The sequence below is a fragment of the Macrotis lagotis genome, chromosome X (assembly GCF_037893015.1).
Source record: "Macrotis lagotis isolate mMagLag1 chromosome X, bilby.v1.9.chrom.fasta, whole genome shotgun sequence".
Taxonomy (NCBI): Eukaryota; Metazoa; Chordata; class Mammalia; order Peramelemorphia; family Peramelidae; genus Macrotis; species Macrotis lagotis.
In genome coordinates, this window is record NC_133666.1 from 394446380 (window position 1) to 394470202 (window position 23823).

Genomic DNA, 23823 nt, shown 5'->3' on the forward strand with positions numbered 1-23823 from the left:
GAAGTTTATAAAAGTTTATAAAAGGTTAGGGTTAGGGTTAGGGTTAGATATTTAAACTAGATAACAGGAAAAATTTCCTTTTGTGATAATCTGCTATGGAGAGCAGCCTCTCAAAAAGCTGTCATTTGGAAATCAGTACACAAGAAGGCAACTATCTTGCTCAACCCTGCAGCTTACAAGATCAAGAATCTTTTCTTTAAAAAAATGCTACCTCACTTTTATATATATCTGGCATAAATATGGCTATAATCACGATTATGAAGTATAAACTAAGAAAGTTATAGAATTAATGAAAAATCTATCTACTCACATTCTCAGTTCTCTTGATCTTTTAATTTAGTTTGGCAAATGTTCCAGGTTTTTTTACCTTTCATTTCTAAACTTTTTAAATGTTTTTTTACACCCATTGCTTCTATTTCTTAACTACCCACTTTTCTTTCAACTTTTATATTTTCATGAAGCCCTCTCACCATTCTTTTAAATTTTGTTCTCTCAAAGGTCGAAACGGCCTTTCCCAATACTCACTCTTCAAGATCTCTGTAGCTTCTGCAACATCTTCTATCTCTCTTTTGGCTTTAAAGACAGAAGCTTTTTTGGTTCTCAACTGACTTTTCCAGTTACTTTTCTTATCTCTCCTTTTTTGACTATTCTTTTGCCTTACTTTTTAAAGTTGAATACTCTTCAGAGGTCTATTCTTGATCATCTTTTCTCTTCATACTTTTCTTTAGCAGTCTCATTCACTTTCCATGGTGTTAACTATCTTTTTTTATCCCTCATCTCTTTTTTTGAACTCTAGACAGAATTCTCTCTAAAGGACATCATTATTTGGATGTCCCATTGCACTTTAATTTTGACATAGGAGAGACTGTGTACTTCGGTGGAATGTTTGTTGATTTGGGGGTCAGAGGACTTGAGTTCAAGATGGCACAGTGAATAGAGCACTGGTCCTAGAGTCAGGAAGACCTGAGTTCAAATCTGTGCTCAGACAACATAGCTGTGTGGCCTTGGGCAAGTCACTTAACCCCATTGCCTTACAGAAACCAAAAAGAATAACAAATTATGTTCCTGAGACTTGTGTGACCTTTAGAAAATATCTACCTGTAAGATAAAGTAGTTGGACTGAGATTTCTTCCAGTTTTTGATGTATAATCTTCTGTCCAAAACTAAGCTTGTTATCTTTCTTTCTAAATTTGTTCCATCATTCTAACTTCATTTATTTTTATCTGTGGCATTGTTATTTATTTATTTAGTCTCTTGATGCAAAACTTTAAAATTATCATTGACTCTTCTTATCTTCCTCAATTCCATGTAATCAATTAGTCAATACATGTTCATTCAGGGCCTTTTAGATGTCAGATTGTGCTAATAGCAGACACAAAGAAAGGCACAAGACAGTCCTTATTCTTCAGGAATCGTATCATATAAAGGACAACAAGTACAAACAAGTTATGTACAGGATTAATTGGAGAGAATCTTAGGGGAAGGCACTAGAGGGAATTGAGAAAGGTTTCTTACAGAAGGTGGGATTTCAGTTGAGTCTTGAAAAATTCTAGAGAAGGTAGGGGGGTGGAGATGAGGGGGAAATTCTAGGCCTGGGGGGCAGCCTGAGCAAATCTTGGAGCCAGGAAATGGAATGGCTAGTCAGTCATCATGCCTAACTTATTCTGCCTCTATCACATCGATTGTATCTATCTTTTCTCTTTTCCCTCTATCACCATCTTAATTCGAAAAGCAAGGATCTCCTTATTGCCCAACAATTTTAAAAATAAAATTTTATTGAACATCTATCGTTTTTATATCCCCTACATTTCCCAGTGTATACTTTCCCATTTGTCTTACCAGAGAGCCACCACTTGCAATGAAACTAAAAAGGAGGGCAAAAAAAACCCAGTTCAACAAAAATTTAAAAAAAAATGACTGACCTTTTATCCTGTGTTCAACACTTTTAGTCCTCTACCTTTGCAAAGAAGTGGAGTAAGGAACCATATCAGTTTTCTTATTTAGGGCCATCCTTGGTAATTATAATTTTGCTGCATTCAGTTTTGATTGGTTTATCCCATTCACATTGTTGTAATCCAACAGCCTTTTTCAGATTCACCCTCCAAGGTTTCTTTAGCTTCTGCCAGATATTCTATCTCTTTGACTTCAGAGACAGAATGCTCTTTTGGTTCTCCATCTACTTTACTATTTACTTTTATTTTTCTTTAGATTTTTCAAGGCAATGGGGTTAAGTGGCTTGCCCAAGGCCACACGGCTAGGTAATTATTAGGTGTCTGAGGCCGGATTTGGACTCAGGTACTCCTGACTCCAAGGCCAGTGCTCTATCCACTGCTCCACCTAGCTGCCCCGACTGTGCCACCTAGCCGCCCCTACTATTTACTTTATGCACATTATTTTTCTGTTTCTATTCCTTCATTTTACATTGGTTTATAAGGTTTTTTTCATATTTCTCCATATGTATCATGTCTTATTGCATCGTAATATTCTATTAAATTCATTTTTCATGATTTTAGACACTTCTCAATCAATTCATTCTCTCTCCCCCTCCCCAGTTCTTTTATTACTCTCAAAGTGCCACTATAAATATTATATAAATATTATTTTAGCACATATTGAATCTTTCTTTCTATTTTAGATTTCTCAGAGGTACTCAAAGTACTTGCAAAAGACAAAACTGATCCAGGTCAGAAATGGAGCAGTTCAAATGTACCTGACTGATCATTAGTGTGATAGTGAGGAACCATGAGTAGTCCATGTACTTGCAACCTAGTCAAATAAGGACAGTCGAATTTTTTAAAATCATGTTCTACCTTTGAAGCTATGATGGATTTTGATAATAACTTTTTAAAGAAATTCACATTATGGTGTTGGTTTATCCAGAGGGTAACACTAGAGTTTCCTAAGGGTTTTGGGGCAGTCTCCATTTTTCAAGCTGAGGAGATAAAGGTTAATGATGTATGATGTGATGATCCCTTAGACTCTGCCTAGGGTTCTAATGTCATGGGACTCAACTTGGCTTTTTTTGTAAGAGCAAATTTATTAACTTTATATTTAATTCTGGTTGTATATAATATAAAGCTAGCAAGTATTTCATAAAGTTTCATGTAGTCATATGGTATTTTTGTAGTTGGATAAATTTAGATCCATAAGGATTAAGCCTTGTGACACACTAAAAATCAAAAATTAAGCCCAAGTCCAATTTTGGGAAATCTTTGACTACTGTGTTATGTACAGAGTTTTGGATCAGGTGAATGACAGGTGCTTGACTAATATTATCTAAAGAACTCTCAGACTCCAGGAAAAATAGCATTCTCTCATTATACTACACACTACTCATATTCTCTACTATTTTCTTTTTCTATTTAATGAAAGTAAGGTGATTAGGAGATATCAGGAAAGAAAGAGAAGGCAGATTTTTACTCATTTTTCATGAACAGGATGACTTATTTTAAAAAGTCAAAAGATTGAATTAAATATAACTTTTTAAATTAGCTAGAAATTATTCAGAGCTTGTCTTTTTATAGTATGGATAAGATGAGACCCTGTTGCCATAGGAAAAGATGGGGGGGAATAAGAAATGCTTTTGCAAGCGCTCCTTCATTTTTCCATGTCTCTAGCCTTCACCCAAGATTCTCCTCCCACTTGTGGGTGACCATGAGAATTATAATCATATTCTAGTATCATATGTAACACAGTAGGATGATACAGATTTATATTGAGCCCTAATAGAGTTCAAGGTTTTGCTCTATCAACAATTTGGGAAGAGAGCAGTCATTTCTCCAGACTAATAAGTTCAATGTATTTTTTTAATAACTAACTGCTAATAACAACCTTGTTTAGGTACCATAAGTAAATATCAGTATTTTTAATGGGGCAAAAAAAAAAAGCTAAAGCATGACATGGAGAACTGACCTTGGAACCAGAAACAATTGAGTTCACACTCATACCTTTGACACATATTGGTTGTGGCTCTGTGGCAAGTTACTTAACCTCTCACTATTCTACTCAATTATTCTAAGACTAATTTGCAGAGAATAAACTGAATTGCTTTGATAGAGAGGGAGTTTCGTCATCTTCAGGTTCCCTATGTATTCTTTTAGACTAAAAAAAATCAAATTTGATAATATTGAAAATCATGAAAATTTTGCACATATTCTTTTTCTAACTTGTTTCCTCTTTTTCTTATAGGTAGAAGAGGAAATACAGACCTTATCTCAAGTGTTAGCAGCCAAGGAAAAGCATCTAGCTGAGATCAAGAGGAAACTTGGAATCAATTCACTACAGGAGCTAAAGCAGAATATTGCCAGAGGCTGGCAAGATGTGACAGCCACATCTGCGTAGGTTCCAAACACCCTTCACTCCTTTCTTCATTCTGATTCAACTTTTGAAATAAAGAAGAATACACACACACACACACACACACACACACACACACACACACCCCATGATTTTCAAGTTTAATTTATTCCTGTGTGTAGCCACAGAATCAAATTTCCCAAATCTGCTCCTCTTGTTCATTAGCTTTATCTAACAGAAAGAAAAATGATCTCAGGTGCATTCAGATTGTGCCTAGTCCAAAAACAAATGAGTATTTATGCTTGGTCCTGTCTTTTCTGATGAAGTGAGAAGTAATTTTATGTATCATCTAATCACTAGTATGGTAAAATAATTTTTTTCTGAAATTGCATTGCCATAATTCCTGAAACTTTAACTCTTACTCTTTCTTACATAAAGTATTCGATTTGTCTACCTCAACATTATAAGCCTTTGTTTATAAGACAGGAAGTAAAAGTAGTAGAGAACACCATTCATAAAATTTGGAAACCATGCTGTCTTTGACAAAGTTTCACATTTGTAGTTGTGTTTAAATGGTCACAATAGAGATGGACCATGCCACCAATATTCTCTCCTGAGAGCCATGTGTCCAACAAGGATTTGTTAGCTCACATGACTTAAAATGAATTCACAGTACTCTTGTAAATAGTCTTCAGAGCTCTTCAGACTCTCAGATTTCACTTGAATTCCAACAGTTGATCTCACCTACCTCATTCCCAGTTTTTCCTACTGGTTCCTATGTTATAAGGTGAAGAGAAAATAAGTATTTTTTCTACAGCAAACATTGAGGTATTTGATTGGATTCTCTTTTTTTGATGTGTTTTACATGGGGAAAGGAAAAGAACATCAGGTATATAGATTATATTTTTGTTTTGATCTTTTGCCTAAGGTTAAAGGTTGACTATGTGGTCTTCTGTAGGAATGCCTTGGTTTCTTTAGACTGTGACCTTGGGGTCTATCATGACTATTCTAGGTATCTTTAGAAAGTCTGATTTTGAGAAGTCAGTGGAGTAAACTTTTTTTTTTTCCCTTGGCTCAGGATGTGGTTAGGGAAAAGTCATTAGAAAACGTGTGTGGTGTGTGTGTGTGTGTGTGTGTGTGACTGTGACTTCAAAAGCCTAATTTATTGATACTCTTGAATTTGAGATCTCCACCCTTGAAATGAGTTATTTGGAGAGATTGATTTCCTTCTGTTTGTTTTATTTAACTAATCTTTATTTTGCTCTGTTCTTATAATTGAATATAGATACAAGAAGACTTCAGAAACATTGTCTCAGGCTGGACAGAAGGCCTCAGCTGCTTTTTCTTCTGTTGGGTCTGTCATCACCAAAAAGCTCGAAGATGTAAAGTATGTCCCCACTTTCCAGTAGTCCCTTCTAGTGTTATCTTAAGGCTCCACTATTTTGATTATAAACTTTCCTTGAGACTTACAGGTAGAACCTGAAAATTCTAGGGGCTAATGGCAGTATCCTACTTTTTAAATCTTGCTGGTGTGAAGGAGCAGCAATATTGAAACCTGAATCTGAGTAGACAACCAAAATATTTTGAGGCAAAATGTTATTAATATTTTAATGGTAAACTCATTTTTGCAGTCTATCAGATTCTAGTTGGGAATTTCATGTTTCTCTTAACTCATGTTAAAGACAGTGTAAGTATTTCACTCAGATTAGCATTCTGAAGAGCACGGGTAGTAGTCTTTAGTACGTTCCTGTTCATATCATGGCATATTTTTAGCTTGTCTTGAGTTGTTTGTCTGTACTATTGTATGAGTTGTAGTTTGCCTACATGCTTAAGAGTGTAATCTTGCTAACTTCGAGCTGTTGTCATTTAATTTGCCTTGTATTTTAGATAAATCCATGGACTTCGCCTTGCTATTTTGATGAAATTGTGTCATAGCTTTTACTTTTTTTGGTTGCATTTTTTCTCATGTAAATTAGAATAGTGCTGAAAATGGTGGGTAGCTTGGTTTTATTCTGTTTCTGTCCGCATGCAAGATTGTAGTGTCTTCAGAGTGCATGAATCTCCATGTTTCCCATATGTAGGAAAAATAGTTTTGCAATTAGAATTGTCTTGGCTGAATAATTTTTGGGTGGATGTGTGTCTGTATTGTACTTTTTTGTTTCACTCTGAAAGGACTAAAATTCTTTGATCTTGATTATGATAAAACACATATAACCAAAATTAAACATAGCTTTATAGTAGTCAACTATTTGCCTTTAAAGCATTCTTCCTTCTCCTTCCCTCCCCTCCCTTCTCCTCTCCCTGTCCCCTCTCCCACCCTCTACTTTGCCCATTCCCCCTTCTCCTTTTCCCTCTCCCTCTTCTGCCTCCCTTGATCTCTGTCTCTGTCTCCCCCAATTAAGACTATATGACTCTTTTACTGTAGGTCATTTAACTCTTTTAGATTTATCAGAACTTCTTTCTTTTTTAATGCTTACTCTGGCTTCCTGCAGATTGCAGGCCTTTTCACATTCCTTTAGGTAAGGAGAGCTTGAAAAATATCCAAGGCTTAGCAGTAACATAGGACAAATGTGATAAATTTAGATTATTCTGCTATATAGGAAATTCATTGTCTTATTTTCTTTACCATTTCCTTGAGTTGTGAAATTCTTTTTGTATAGTGTATTGATAATTTTAGGGGGAGGATTTCTTGGTAAAGCCTGGGTAGCAGTGATATTGAGATGGATTCAACACTGAGATGGTACATTGATTCCTTTAAAAGGAAAACGATTTTACAAAGAATTCCTTTTTTTTCCTGACACAAAAGAAGAATGATTTTCATGGTATATATAACTCTCCCCCTCCAATGTCTTTCTTTCAGTTCTATTATGCTCAATGTTTTCCTTTGGCATTTTTGGGAAGGATATTAGAATTTTCTTTGAATGGGTCTCCCATTATTAAATTTAGTTGTCATAGATTTCAACACTGCCTCTTAATATAAAGTCATCTTAAACTGATTACTTTATATTTTCTAAAATGTTTGAATAACTCCTGTTATTTTAAAATAATTTTATATCTTGCATTGATTATTTACTTAGTAAAAGTATGGATGTAAAAACTTATTAAAGTTTGAAGAACTGTTGGGCAACTAGGTGGCACAGTGGATAGAGCACTGGCCCTGGAGTCAGGAGGAACTAAGTTCAAATATGACCTCAGATGCTTACTAATTACCTAGCTGTGTGACCTTGGGCAAGTCACTTAACCCCACAGCCTTTCAAAACAAACTCCAAAAAAAAAGTTTGAAGAAGTAAAAACCAGTCATATTTAAAGAATATCAGCAAATGATCATGCCTTTCTTAGTGTAATAAAAAAACCATAAAGATTAAAATGCATTCAGTATCTAGCTGTATCAAATGAGAATAATCAAAGGGAAAAAACCATATTAAACATCTTGTTAAAGATAAAGGTTCTCTTTTTCTCCTAATTCAGACCAATTATGACAGGGGAGTAAGTAAGGCTTGCTCTCTTGTTGCAGTGGAGCCAGAGAGATCCAGAAGTAGTGTTTGTATATAAGGACCCAATGAACAATTTGCAAAACCATTATAATAATGTATAGATGCTAAATAGTAAACTGTTTGAATAAGAAAGCAATTTTTTTAAAGAAAAAATATCTACTTATAAGTAAAAGAGTCCTTTCATTTAAAGACTTATGTCTCTGGGGTACCAGTTTTGAATATCATACTCAGTGATACTCAAATTCTCAGTGATAGATACCTAATAAGGCAGCTGTATAATTCTGTAAATGATTGAACAGACAAATCAATCAGTGCTTATATGCTATTTTCTGCTTACAAGTTATTAGGAAACAATTCCTTTTAAAAAATTAATATATACCACTCTTCTGGTCTTAGCTCTTTAAAATCATAAATTTACATTAGTATAGCTTAGTATTTTTTCCTAAGAAAATGGTAGTGAATCTAGAATCTTATTTATTCATTAGAATTAAAAAAATTTTAAAGTGATTTATATTAATTACACTGCAAATTGAACTTTCTGACCTTTATCATATAAAGAAATAAACAGCTCTTGAAGGGTATTTTTTTAAAATAACCATCAATATTCTGCTATTCTAATTTTTATGCAAAATTATTATGAGTTCATTATGGTTTGTGCTACTTAATATTTTAATTTCCTTTGTTCTTTTTACCTGAAAGGGAAACATATTTCTTATAAACCTTTTTGTTGTTTTATCCAATTGAAGCTTACTGTTCTGTAAGCTATCTGTGATATGGGAATTGATAACTCTATAACCTAGCAACCTTGAGCACCCTTCTCTTGGTTTGGGATTTTCCTCTCTTCCTTTACCAGGATGATAAATGATGCTGATGCTGATCAGAAGTAGGGAATGTAAGGTGGATTTGAGGAGGGAGGGAGGAAAGATAATTCCCAAACTTGTGAAGACTTCATCTGATGGAATGGGTGGGTATGAATAATTTAGTCAAAAGGCCATGAAGGAGGCTGAATCAGGTGTTGTGGAATGCTTTGAGCTTGGTCATATAGCAAGGCTATCCACTACAACCTGGGTCATCACCAGGCATCTTGATTTTTATCTTGTTGCTGAACTTTCATGACTCTGGAAGAGAGAGTGAGGCTTATTACTTTATTCAACTTTGGCTTACTGTCCTCCTTCCTCAGCTTGGTACAACTGCTAGATCTGGTGAAAGAAAAGATAAGTCTCAGAGATTGTTCCTTTCTTACCTCCTGAGTTTCCAACCTCACTGTCTCCTTCTTCCTTCTTGTTTAGTTCTGATTTTGACTGTCACCAATACTTATTCTGTTCTCTCAAAACTTTGGTTTCCAACCCTGAACTAATGTAATGAAATGACAGAATAACCTAAGGATATTTTTTTAGGAACAGTTATGAAGTTTATTTTGTGAAAGAAGAGAGCAAATAGGCTAAAGAGGACATATGGGGGGGGTTGGAAGTAAGATTGTTGGTAACCTTGAAAATATAGTTAATTGCCTCAGGGCCAAGAGGATAATTTTCACACTGTGAAAGTTGGGCAGTTCTTTGTGGAAAGGGGAGTTGTTCTCAACTATTCAACACCATCTGGACTAGTTCTTCATAGTTGATACAACCATTGTTGTCCTTCCAGTAACATTTCCACTTCTTCCTCTGTCATCTCAGTTAGAGTGATGAGAACATGGTGTATTTCAGCCCTTATTCCCTTTCTTATCAAATACTCAAAGTCCCTCTACATAGTTTTCAGGTGTAATCTTGTCCTTATTCTTTGCTATGGTTTGTAGAATTGGTAGAAATTGTTCAAAGTTCAGCATCTTCAGTCATCTCATTACTTTTGGGATTCCCTAAGACCTTGAGCACCTCTGCATTGGTAGGATTCTGGGCTAGCACTCACCATCCCCTATTCAGTCAAACAGCTGGAAGGCCTCCTTGAACTCTGCCCTCTGATCCTCCATGAATCACACATCTTGGCTGTGCAGCTCAAGTCATGCTGCTGCTGCTGCTGCTGCTGTAGCTGTAGGTCTAAGGGTATTCTTTTTGCTCTCAAGACTATTCTGGTGCTTTTATATACACCTGAACTCCTTTACCACCTCCGTGCAGTTTTACCTGTAGGATACAAGTGAAAAAAGAGGGTGGAACAAAATCTGAACCCTCAGCACTGAGGAAAAAGCTTGAACCCTTGTCAGTGGAAAGGGCTTTGGTTGGTTAATGGAAGGAAAGGCCACAGAGTGACTGAGGAGCCAACTTCGTACCAGATGACTCTCCGGGGGGTTATACTGGCAGAAGAACATCCTTCTATAGCCTTTTCCTGTTAATTCTTGAAGCCTGATAGGCACAAGTTGTTTGGAGTCAGGGGGAAGGGGTGTAAATTGGGAAGGGGAAGGAACTAGGAAGGGAAGAGAAGTCCTTCCTCTTGCAGGAATAGGGACAAGTCTTTATTGACATTTTTGGTTAGAACTCTGAATGAGGTACAGCATATTGAGCCTTAAACTAGAAGTCAGCCTGAGTTCTAAAGACAAGTTTCAAACAATTAATATATATAAATTGTTTGTAAATTTCAAATTACCTGTATGTATTTCAAAAACTCTAATGTAGAAATTTTATTGATTCTAGATGGACATAGCCTCCAAACCATAACTGATTAGCCTTTTGGTCAAGACCATGGCAGCCAATGTGAGTCAGAGACATATTACCATAATTGAATGATGAATTCAGAATTTAGCAACTACTGTACTGTTCATGGCCTTGACTGGTGAACCTCACTATACAATTTAGCATAAAGAAACAGTAGGAACTGATGTAGATACAAAATACAAGATACACAAGCAAAGCTAAAGTTTATGATTCTTCTTTAATCTCTCCTTCTCTAGAACATACATATCCATTGGACCATCTTTCCCCTGTACTGTACTGTTACTTTATTTTATCCCACAAAGCTCCCTGCCTGTCACAATGAAACAGGCTGGGAAGATAACCCTTCCTAACCTGCTTAGCATTTTAAGGTCTGAAGATGTTATTCTTTCCCTTAAAGGATGTGACCAGCCTTGCCTGGTGACCCAGGTTGTACTCTCTTCAGCCAATCACTTTAGAAGAAGTAGGGCCTGTGTTTTCCCTTAAGAGTAAATCTTGGGGGGCAGCTAGGTGGCACAGTGGATAAAGCACTGGCCTGGAGTCAGGAATACTTGAGTTCAAATCTGGTCTCAGACACTTAATAATTACCTAGCTGTGTGGCCTTGGGTAAGCCACTTAACCCCATTTGCCTTACAAAAACCTAAAAAAAAAAAAAAGTAAATCTTGGACTTGAGTCTGTTCTTGCCCATACCTAAACTTTCAAGCTTCTTTGGCCAGTTTAACTTCATTGTTACCATCACAGTAATGTTTACTTTGATATTTTGCACAGTTAAGGTAAAAAAAAGAATTTCACTTAGTTTTGGAAGGTAAATTTGTGATAATCAGTTAAGTATAAAATTATTTCCCTTGTGCATGGAATTTGAAAACTAGTTTCATTCATCTATCTTCTGTCTTACCTTAAATGTTAATTTTAGATATTTTATTCAGAATTATAGACTTAAGTTAGGAGAGCTATCATGGACATAATGCTACTAAGTCAAAACTTAAAGGGCAGTAAGTTAATTTTGTCAAGTCTGTCTTGTTTTAGAATGAGTTGGGACATAATTCTGTTTCTTTCATACATGCATATTTATATTTTTAAAAATATGCTAATATTCTTTCAGGAAATATTTATTGAACATTGAGTAAAACATATACATTAGGTATGGTGAAGGATAAAGAGACAGATAAGGTTTGATATCTGTTTTTAGGAGATTTACCCCATGTAAGAAACTAAGGGATCTTTACAACAGATTTATAGTTAATAAATTAATGTTTATACTAATAAATCAAGAATAAAATAAAATATGAAAGCGAGAAATATTTGGTGAGACTCAGGGGATCAGACTATCCTTAATAGTAATTTCTTCTTGTCAGTGATGTGCTGAGGGGTGCACATTTCTTTATTCTGTACTGTGTTTCTTGATTAGCATGATCTGAGGCAGCAAGAAAACTGAAATATTTCTAGAAGTATTTTATAGTTATATCAATAACATTCATTTACTCTACCCTTCCCATGGGTATCAAGAAAGCTATCCCTGTGCATGCTCAAAATTCCCACATAAACTGATACATGCACACTTGCCTGAATACCTCCTTCACTCTAGGGTGTGAATTACCCAATAGAAGCGTTCAGAAACTAGCCAATGAGAGCCAATACCTTCCGAGAAGATGACAGTTTCTGCTCATTCCAGTTTACTGAAATAAGGTACCTGAGAACTTTGGTAGAGTGGGAGAATGGGAAGAGGCATTAAACTTAGCAGAATTAAAAAAATGAATGAACTAGTTTGAAACCTGCAAATTTAATTAATGATGACAGTCATTTGCTTTTGGTGAAGTCCTTTGGGATATAATTTGATCTACTTTCCTCTTATTAACTGAAGGAGCATACATTAAAGAAAAGGCTTTTGCAACTACTCTTACATGAGGTAGTTGAACATCCTAATATTCTGTCTCAGACTTTCCCTAAGAATATAAACTGCCATAGTCATGAAATCTTTAGTTTTAACCTCTGAGGAATTCCTGACTTTCAGATGGCAAACAAACTTAATTAGTTGACCTAGTGCACATCAGCATTAAAAACCAAATGATAAAGGCTTTGCAGTGATAATGACAGTAAATCACCTTGAATTTTTTAAGATACCTGTACAGTAAGATTCCTAGGGGGGCATCATGTTATTGCAGTGGGTTGCTGGAGTAACTTCATTCAACATCTTGCAGCTGCTTGGTTCCACAAGGACTGTCATGATAAGACCATTGGGAATCCTGTTTTTCAGCCATTGGAGACTTATGCTGTAGTAGGGGAACTGGAACTCTCACCAAAGAAAAGAAAATATCAAATTTCCTTTGAAGAATCTGTTGAACAGATTCTAAGGAGAGGTTGGACCACTCCTCAGGACTGGCTAGAGCCAGCCAGACCACAGGCTACTTTACTCTGATGGTGCTGAGGAGGAAGCAGTCATTGTGAAGGGAGCACTCCAAATGGTTAGTGATATAAGGAATCACTTTTATTCCCTGGAAGATCTGATGACACAGGACAGGGCTGGGTCAGTATTTCAGGTCATGGAATTATTCCTCCTAAATGATATTTTCCCAGAAGACCTCTGCATTCTCTCTTATATGTGGGTTTATTTTATCCCATAAAGTTCTCTGCCTGTAGACTTCAGTCACAATGAAACAGGCTGGGAAGATAACCCTTCCTAACCTGGTTGGCATTTTTAAGGTCTGAAGATGTTTCCCTTAAGGGATATGACCAGCCCAAAGAATACTTTTGGTTTCAAGGTTTTACTCCCTACCCCCAAACTGGTAAAAGTAATCTAGCATCCACAGTAGCACATAGGTGTGAGCTAAATAATTTGAACAAAGGAAAACTTTCCATTTAATGATTGCATAGGTAGGAAGTTAATATGGTGGGAGAAAGGAAAATATAGAAAAGATGGTGGAAGCTGCTAAAACTATCTTGTTTAAGTTCCATGCTGTATAGACAAGAAAGGTGAAGAGAGTAGAGATTCTATGCTTATGAATTCAGAACTCTGAATGAGGCTCAATATGCTGTACCTATAGCAATGATGACTTGGCTGTAGTTTGTCAAGGCAATGTTTCTATCTCTGCCCACCAGTGTTCTTTGAGAATACATGGTTAGAATCTGTTCCTGCAGATTGGGGCCAGATTAGGCCAGAAAAAGTTACTACCCTTTCAAAAGAGGTATGAACTAGGGGAAGAGGAATGATGTTGTGACTCAATGTAGAGAAAAGGGCTTCTAACTTTTACCTGGATGCTCCATCTATAAAGGAAGAGTCCATGGAACAGCTATCTCGGTGTCCTTTGCTACTTATCCTGTCTGCATTTCCTGTGTGCTCAGTGGATAGGGATTCTCCTGATGTTTGCACTAGCCATACTGATGCTCACACTAGCCATCCTAATAGGTACAATCATCCTGGTCTTCTGTTTTCTTAGTACCAGACTTCTAGAATGAGGCAATATCCATGCCTGTCCAGTGACCAATGGATATCATCAAAAAAGAACTCAAACATAATAAGCTCAGTCATAGCACCACCAAGGGCAGTCTCATGGTGTCCAGTGTTGTGGCTGTCATTATTGGAAAATTGTGGTGTGGAGTACCTCCCAGCTATACTACATAGTCCTCGAATTCATCCAAGATGCCTTAGTGAGAGCTGGATGAATATGGAGCCCTAAAAGGTGTCCATGAAAACCAGGATTTTGACCCACCTGAATTCCAACCTATCCTGGAGGCAACATCACCTACAAATACTGCAGTAGAGCAATTTAATCAGGAAATTCAGTACTCCACAAAACCAGTGTTCCATGCTGAGCCAGATTTTACTAACTCTACTGCCCATTCCACTCATGCTGATTTTTTTCTAGAGAGAAGAAATTCTCTAAATCCAAAGAAATGAATAAGCCATTTTATGACCTCTCAGGATGGATCCAGAAAGCCCTAGCAGAGGGGAGGGCCTTCAGTGGGGCACTCTACTGGTGAGTGACTCTACCAGGGCAACTCATTTGTCAGAGTGAACACTTTTTGTTGCTTGGAGCTTCTCTGATGAAGATCTTGAGTATATATTGACTGGGCCAGAAATACCCTTGAAGATGGCTGGAATCCAGACCTCCTGGCCCTATGTTGATGTCAATATGTGAAGCTGCCATTTCATGACCCATGATTGGCATATCTGACAATGTATGCTAAAATTTTTCACCTGAAAGGCATGCACAGGGCCATTAACAGCAAAATAATCAAGAAAGTCATTATCAGTTCAACTTGATGGTGGCCACTTTGCTATTAGCAGCTTTGAGGATATTTGCTAAGGTGCATTATATGTGTAGTATCCCTGTGTATTTGGGCTCTCATTCAACAACTCTATCTCTTCTGCCATGATTGGTCACCAATTTGCCCCATACTCTTAATATGTTGATACTGATAGCCATGGAGATCTAGGTCTTCATGCTGCCTTTCATTACCTAAACAATCCTAACTTGAGAATGCTCTGCACCAGCATATACCTTTAGCTTTAACTGATCCACTGAATGCTATAGATGGAGCAGCTTGACACCAACATTGAGCTCACTGGGAATCCTTTGTAAGGCCAATATTTTGACCATTGACTGAAGGATACAACAGCTAATTCTGGAGGGGGAGGGTGTCATACCCATCAAAACTCCTCAGTCAAAAACTGATAGTGAGCATGTTAATCAGCATTATCAGCTGGGAGTATCTGCTAACACTTGAAAAACCCTGTGGGGACCAATATGACAACCCTGATTTTAAAAATGATTAGTGACTTAGAGTCAGTGTCTCAGTGAGACTCAAGTTTGTGCCAGTAATCCTGGAAGTGACTTGTTTTAGGAATCAATCAGACTCTGTTGTTCCTTTGATCTTGATCCATGGGTCTAAATCAACACTTCTTGGTGTTGGTTCTAGTCATAGTTGTTTCACTCCTAGTCATGGTGAATTTCATTCTTTGTTAGATGATGAAGGAAATAAATTAATTCTTTGGCTGAAGGGGGGGAAATATGGTTTTGTTATAGAAATTATCTATCTTCTACAAGATGTGCAACCTCATAGTGTCTGTATGAATAGGGATAAATGTCTAAATAATACCATGTGGAATAAAAATCCTTAAGCTAATACTGCATGATGATTTTAGTAACATGGAATCTAGTAACAAATCAATTAACATGAGTCTGAGTCTGATAATTAAGACTCCCTACTACAAGTATTTATGAGTATGGTTCCTATATCAGGACTCCTGGGGCTTCAAGAAAATATAGAGAATGTATAGGTTTTTATGACCAGTTATGGGCAATCTACCTTTAATGAGAGATTGGTCATTATAAAGAAGGTTGTTGGAGCTTGAAATGAATGACCTTGAAATCAGAATAGAAAGAACACTTACAAGAAAATTGATAAAACTTCCTACAACTAAGGTAGTTTAACTATATAGTAAAATTACAAAAGTTAGTGCAATGGATTTTTTATTTTAGATTACTGACCACCCTTCTTATAATTGATCTGTGGTTTCATTAATATATGGCAGATTGAAATCTTTGCAATTTGCTTATTTTGATCCTAGCCTATTAAATTCTTTTATAACTGACAGTAAAATTGGAATTATATTAAGAATGATGATTAAGCTTTATTAAAAAAAACATTTTCAGTTAACAAGGATTTATTTTCTCTTCCACTTCTTCCTTGTACTCCCCCCCCCAAAAAAAGAGAAAATCAAAATATTGTAACAAAATATATATATTTAAGCAAAATAAGTTCCACGTTGGCAGTGATCAAAAATATGCTTCATGGCATGAATGGGGCAGGAAAAAAGTCTTTCAAAGTGCATAAAAGAGCTTGTATGTTGGGATTTCCCTGCCCCTCTCTCCTACCATGAGAGAGGTGTGCCATTTTGTTAAGATACCTTAATAAAAACCATTTTAATCACTCAAAAAAATGTGCCTCATTCTGAATGTTTAGTTCACCTCTATTTCAGGAGACAGGAATCATTCTTTGTCATGTTTTCTGTATATTGATTAGAATTCTTAAGTCTATCAAAACTGATAATTTTTTTACAATGTGGGTGTTAAAATATAAATAGTCCACTCACTTTACTCGGCATCATTATCTGAGTTTTCTTGGGTTTCTCTGAAAACTGTCTCTTTTATTATTTGTTGTGGTACAAGATGCTTAGACTTTAAACAAAAGTTGTCAAATTGTGAAATATTTTAGCTATTGAGGAGGTTTTTGCCACTTTGTGTTTATGGGTTGCAGCTGCCTCAGTTTTTTGGTTTGTTCTTTACTTTCATTCAGGAAGTAGTCAGAAGACTTGTTTAAATCTCTCAGAGGCTCAGTTTATTTATCTCTAGAATACTAGGGACAATCGTCATCTTCCCTGTTTACTTACTTTGTGGCATTATTTTGATAATCAGATGAGAAGATATATGTGAATGTACTTTGAACACTATACAGTGCTTTAAAATATGTATTTGCTTCAGATCAATTTAATTGAAAGAAAAATATGCGAGCCTTTCATCCGTCTTTAAAAAAGCAAATACTTTTTATATTCAGCATTATTGTACTTAAGCTATTAGGCTTGTAGCAAACAAAGTTTCTTTTGATTTTAGAAATGTCTAATGATTTGGTAACTAACTAAATTTCTATCTCTTTTTAATGCTGGCCTTAGTATTCGCTCCATTCAACATTCAATTAGCATGCCTGCTATGAGGTAAAGTATATTATTGTGAAAACAAGTGATTGCAATGAGTAAATGGCTCTTGGATATACTATTAGTACTAAATGAATAGGATTCTTGAACTTGTCTAAGCAGAGCAGAAGACACTATTGAGAATCTAAGAAATGAGCACAACTTGAATATCCAGTACAAGTTTTCAAAAGAAGGAAATATTGACATTCTTAATTGCTGTTCCATGTGAGATTGGGAAGTGTCAAAGGAGCTGGCTTCACCTCCCCAATTTTTTTCTCTTAACAATTTTCCTATTTAAATTGTATATAATAAAGTTCCCGAGTGGCTAGGTGGCTCAGTGGTTAGATCACCTCAGACACTTAATATTACCTAGCTGTGTGGCCTTGGGCAAGCCACTTAACCCCATTTGCCTTGCAAAAACCTAAAAAAAAATAAATTGTATATGAGAACTTTTGTCTTTATAATCCCTTTTGAAATCTGGAGAGTGGCTTCTTCATTGTTTTCATTGTTACCTTCTAGACTGAAGCTGTATGTTGCCTTTCTTTGGGTAAAAACATCTTTGGAGCTATGAAGAGTGCCAAATGGTTATTTCTCACACCCAAGAGTCATGTAAAAATGCAGTGAAATACCATTCCAAAGTAAAGCTGAGATTTACAAAAGCAATGTTTGTAGCCAACTGATAACCTGATTTATTTTCATAAATGTGAAAGCTAAGTTATATTCTCCTATTTTGACTTGAACCTCTGACATTCCATTATAACTGAAGGCAAAATAGAAGTGTTAACAAATTTTCAGCTCCCTGAGGGAAACCTATTCAGAAATACATTTTTTCAAGCAACCAAAATAAATTAATAAGCATATTCTGTCCCCTCAATTTCTAGGACGGTCACTTCTGCTCATCTGGCTCGAATACTCCGCTAACCTTTCACACTTTAACTCAGCCTTTGCTTTGACTGACAAGCCAGCTCAAATCTGCTCTTTTACTTTCCTCTAATCCTAAATGAGACACTTAGAGTCATGTACTATGTCATAATCCTTTTCTCAGCACCAGCTCAGTATTCCATGTGTGAATACTCTTAATTTGCAATATCAAGAGAACTGGGGAGTTTTGGCAGTGAGGAAATGAATATGTTTACACCTACTACAATGAAAAATGAGAGGAGACTTTCTTTTTTTCCCCCTTCCCTCTAAGCTTTCAACAGCAGGCAGGATATACAGAGGCATATGTGCATAATATTAAAATGCTACTGAATTTAGTAATATGAAAATGGCCCTGAAATAATGTGAGTAAAACATGATGTGTCAGCAGATATTTCATGCAGATAGACAGAAGGGCCTGTTGAAAGGCATGTCTAATTCTTTTAGGCATACATACTTTGACAGTGCATACTGATGGAGAGAAAAATGAGCAGTTATCTCCTTAGGAGAAGGACTAGCCAGAGTTAGTCATCAGCCTCTCCTCCCTTCTTTCGGTATCTTGTCTCTACCTTTATTTTATGACTTTCTCATGCCTTCTAAGGATTTCTGCTTACCTCACCACAGCTTGTCTGCTGTGACACAGAACTGTGGATTAATGCTCCTAGGTTTTAATGGTTCAGCGAAAAATGATGTCTTAATCCAGAGATGATACTAATAATTAACAGAATAATGAAGGTCAAGGACATGATATTTTAGAATAGAAATATCTCTCCATAATCACATTACATAAATCATAAATTTTATCTTTGTTTCTACTATGTCTAGTTGGCTCCACTAATAGTCAAAACTGAAAGTACAAATGGAAAAGAAGGGACTTGCTTTTAATAATACACACATGTGTTGTATGTACATGTGTTAATGAGGGGACTTGAGGAAGAACCAGGATGCTTTTTGCATTCATGCTAGATAAATTCCTTCATTAGATAGTATTTTCTTTATGATCTAGGACTTACTCGAAATGGTTTTTAAACTAATTCTTACAACATTATAATGTGTAATTAGATATACTTAGTTTATTTGGTTATTCTTCTGCTCAGAAATAGTTATCAAATTTTGCCTCATAGTTAAAACTCTTATTCTTATTTGGATTAGGAGAAATAAGGTATGTTAAGTTATAAATGATGTTTCAAAATTGTTATTTTTTTAAATTTTATATGCAAATTTATTTTTCTTATCAAAGACTTAGTCAAAACTTTTCTTTTTGTCCCTTAGAAACTCACCTACTTTCAAATCATTTGAAGAAAAAGTTGAAAACTTGAAGGTAAAAATTATTGTCTAGGGCTTTGTGGGTTTTTTTGGAGTGCCTTGATTTATCCCCCCCCCCCCCCAAAGCATTTTCTTCGGTGTTTCTGGAACATACAGTGTTGCCTAGAACTTCATCAGATACTGATTCCAGGGAAAGAGTGCTTTAAAAGTATGTGTGAGTCTTTGCTTTATGTTTACTGATTTATTTATTGTTCTTACATATTTATTTCCCTTAAAGATTATATTCAAAGTGATGTTTATAATATGAAGAATTAGGCATATATGATAGTGTTTTTTCAAGTTTTCTGTGGAAACACCATGTTTTCTATGATGCCAGTTGGGATATATGGAAGAATATTTGAGAATGTACACATTTATAATTAGTGCCCCACACTGGTATTTATTTTTAGGTTATAATCTCCTGACAGCTGAAAAAGCTTACTATAAAGAAATTCTGATTTAAGAAGGTAGAACTAAGTCATTCAAACATATTCAAGAAGGCCAAGGATTATGATTCGGGCTCTCAGAATTATTAAGATAATTAGATATTTCAGCATAAAATTTGTTCTAAATGCTATTTTTCAGATGCTCTAGAAAAATCCTTGCACTTATTCTGTACCCTCGTTCTTTGGGGGGGGCAGAGACTTAAACATATTCTCCCTACTTTATAAAGTTTGCTCCCCAAAAGTGCTTCTTTATCTTATCTACCACCAAATTACTGTGTTGTGGCATTTTTTCCAAAATCTAGTGAAGAAATAAATGCCTAAAAAGGAATGTGTGTGTGTGTGTGTGTGTGTGTGTGTGTGTGTGTGTGTGTGTGTGTGTGTATGTGTGTGTGTGTGTATGTGTATATATATATATATATATATATATATATATATATATATATATATATATATAAACTTAGCTGCATGCTAAGAATTGAAGTTGAGTCCCAATTTGCCAAGCAACTAATATTTCTATCTAAACTAATAGCTCTTTTGGTTACTGGTCACTGTTCTTATAATTGATTTTTAAAAATTATTTTTTTATTTGTAACCAAGTTTGTGGTTTCATTAGTAAATGGCATTCCCAGTGACATATATTCTTTAACCCATGAAGATTGATATATTCTCTGCAATTTTTATTTAGCAATTTAAGTAATATTATTTATAGAGGATTAAAGCCTTTTTCTTATTGTGGCTGTAATTCTATTTTGTCTGTGATTGGTTAGTTATAATGGTAAAGGTTAAGATCAAGTCTTTGGGACTATTGGTTTCTTTGCATTTTGATGTTGACAGACCACATACCCAACCTTTGCCATTCTCTTAGAAAAATTGGTCATAAGGGGGCAAAGTATATGAGAATGTTTGTATTTAATTTTTTTCTTTTTTTCCCCCCCAAATAAGTCTAAAGTTGGGGGAAATAAGGCTGCTGGAGGTGACTTTGGAGAAGTCTTAAATTCCACTGCTAATGCCAGTGCCACAGAATCTCTGACAGAACAGACACAGGAGACCCAGTGAGATTGTTGCCTTTGGTTCTGCTACCCACTGCCAGATGCTGCAAGCAAGACCTAAGCACATTGATAGAATGGCCTTGGCTATGAGTTTCCACCAAATGTGTTTTTCTTTAATTTTATGTATTCATTCAAAAATAGTTTGTGGGTTAATTTTTCAAATTAAAACAGAGAATGGATTTAACCTGTTGTTGGTTTTTCTCCCCTCTCCAATCTTCCCTTCCCAGGGTTCCTATTTAAAGATCAAACAAACTACGTTTTAGGATGTTTAATTGAGATTAGCATTGTGAAAAATGGGTATTTTCTGGAAAAACTCATTTCAATGATTTGAGAAACTATAATACTAGTTTCTTTCCAAGCTTATGGAATTATGGTACAATGATTTATTTTACTTCTGAAATTTTTTTTCCTTTGTATTTATTTTGTTGCCAAACTTGAATGCCATCCTTTCTACTCTTTCATGTCATTTCTAATTATTGGAAGCTTTGGTGTACTTATTATTTTCCCTTTTTGGAAAGGACTGTCAGAAAAAAATTCTAAATGAACTTATTTTAATTACTGTATATGCTAGAATTTTCTTGAAGATTGTTTGCAATTTTGTTACATCATATAATTAGTCATTTAGTCATGTATTACTTGATTTTGTAATTTGTACACAATAAAATTATAAAATCCTAGGTGACATGATTGTGGGTAGTATCCATATTTCTGGTTTTCTTTATTATTATCTTTAGTGAGAATAGTAATTTTGTTGAATCGATAATTATACCAGTTTCCCAAATGTCTATTTCATACCAGATTAAAAAAATTAAAGGGTAATTGGCATATAGCAGTTGTGATATTTAAGATTTGTATTCATTTGATCCATAATTTTGTTTTAAACACTTTTTTGAATTCATAATACTACATATATTTGAATGTCAAACTCAAAAACTTGTGATTCTTAGGTGTAGGTGGTTACAAAATGTTAGAGTTAGAGAAATTTTACTTCATTTATTTCCTTCATTTAGCACCATTTAAAATAAAATGTAAAGCACACAAAGATGCACAGAAATTGTGGCATGGATTTTTTTTTATATCAATTACTTTGTGAGGATTCTTTTGAGGACATAATGGATTAACACAACTCAACACCTCCACCTCAATGATTCTCAGTATTGAGTCTTCAATTGAATCTCTCAACTATTTTAAGCCTCTAATTTTGAAAATTGTGTGATAAGCTTGAATATCTTGAGGCCTCTAGATTATCCATAAAGAGGCTAATAATGTTAATTCTAATAACTACTTCTTAATCATTTCCAGTCTTTTGTGTTCTGTAAGTTTATGACCTATATTGTTGGTGTTGTTTTGTTATTTAGTTTGTAATTTGATGCACAATATTCATTTGGAGGCATGACTTGATTTATTGAAAGATGAATTCTCTTATCGAAACCAAATTTCAGATCTGCCACAAGTGTTGTTTTAAATAATATGCTGCATCCTAATAGTTAGAGCTTTGTTAGCACTTTAGATATAATTGATAAAATGCTCTATTACATGTGAAATGCTTAATAAATTCTCTATCTCAGCAGTGTAGGTCGTAGTGTTTATTATGACATCTGTGCTTTGTCTATAACTTGTTGGTTTGTATTTGTTCGTGTACATATATAATACATATATGTATAGATATCTATACATGTATGATGCCTCTTCTAAATAAGTATTTCTTTTAAAGGAGCCTTTTTTAGTGCTTTGAAGCATTAGTACTGCCTCTCTAGAGCAAAGATTTTCCACTTATTTTGTGTATCATGGACTTCTTTGGTAATCTGGTGAAGCATATGAATCCCTTCTCAGACTGTTTTTACAAAAATAAATAGGATTGCAAAAGAAACCCATCATAATTAAATAGTTATCAAAATATTTTTTAAAATGTAAATTCCCTTACTAAAAAATGATTGTTGAAACTATCTTGCCTGTAGTTGGAAAAATAAATAAAATTTTTAAAAAAATGTAAATTCCCAGACCGAGATTTAAGAACCTGTCCTAGGTTTCATAGATCATTGTTTTTCAGTTTCAGGTTGTTTGATATCATTGAGATTGGAATGGAGGAACTTCAACCAGCTTTCTATTGTGCATATGGAGGTTTCCTGCAATAACTATGGTGCTGTTCCTTAGTGCTAATTCTTTTCTATCATCTGGTCTTTCTGAACTTATTTTTTACATTATTTCCCTTTGTTGCATTGTTTTCTGGTCACTAGTCCCTTTTAACACCTCTTAACTGAATGGGGCCTGGGAAATTGATAAAAGAGGAAGAGAACAATTATCTATTTGTTTCAAGCACTGTGGTATTTTACAAGCATTATCTCATTTAATCCTCCCACCAATCTTGTGAGGTAAGTAATGATATTATCTTCCCCTATTTTATAGACCAGGAAACCAAGGCATTCAGAGATTAAGTGACTTGCCCAGGGTCACATGGCTACTGAGTGTCAAAGACTGGTTTTTAACTCAGGTCTGCCTGACTCCAAATCCTATCCACTGTGCCACCTAGCTGCATCTAATAAAAGATCTTACCTTTTGGGTATCTGGAATTCTACTGATCCTTTTATAGCATTGCAAATAATTCATCATGATTGAAAAAAATACATCATCCAGCAGCCCAAACCTGGTTTTGAAATACTCAGGTTGATTATCAGGTAACAGAATCATTCCTGCAATTCACTGAGGCATTAAAATAGGACTCTTTTTTTCTTGAATTGATTGTATTATCTACCTTATTAGCAACATCAACAAAACACAAAAGCAGTAATAGTTGTGGGGGAGTAGTTTGAAGGAGATGATCTCTAGAGATGGAGGGCAATTTAGAAGTGGATCAGAAAGACCACATGATATTTATTTACTAATCAAAAAACTGAAATACTATGGGAAGTTGTTTTGCCTAAGATTTTATAAACTAATTAGTTGTAGAATTATCATGTAAAACCTGAGTCTTCAAATTTCATTTC

The 23823-nt window shown here is 35.2% G+C and overlaps 1 protein-coding gene and 1 pseudogene across 4 annotated transcripts in view; one reads left to right on the forward strand and one right to left on the reverse strand.

The window, feature by feature from the left end:
• The window catches only part of TPD52 (tumor protein D52), a 341461-nt gene that overhangs the window by 120038 nt on the left and 197600 nt on the right, over positions 1-23823 (forward strand). For 2 of the 4 annotated variants that reach the window (XM_074201765.1, XM_074201763.1), the window contains exons 3-7: positions 4189-4337; positions 5582-5683; positions 17101-17142; positions 19312-19360; positions 20733-21881. In XM_074201765.1, coding sequence (XP_074057866.1) covers positions 4189-4337; positions 5582-5683; positions 17101-17142; positions 19312-19360; positions 20733-20846 — 456 coding nt within the window. In that variant the 3' untranslated portion in view covers positions 20847-21881. Of the gene's footprint in view, positions 1-4188; positions 4338-5581; positions 5684-17100; positions 17143-19311; positions 19361-20732; positions 21882-23823 lie in introns of those variants that run through there. The other 2 variants (XM_074201764.1, XM_074201768.1) reach the window with 2 other exon arrangements.
• On the reverse strand, positions 9368-9801 carry LOC141503492 (myosin light polypeptide 6-like; annotated as a pseudogene).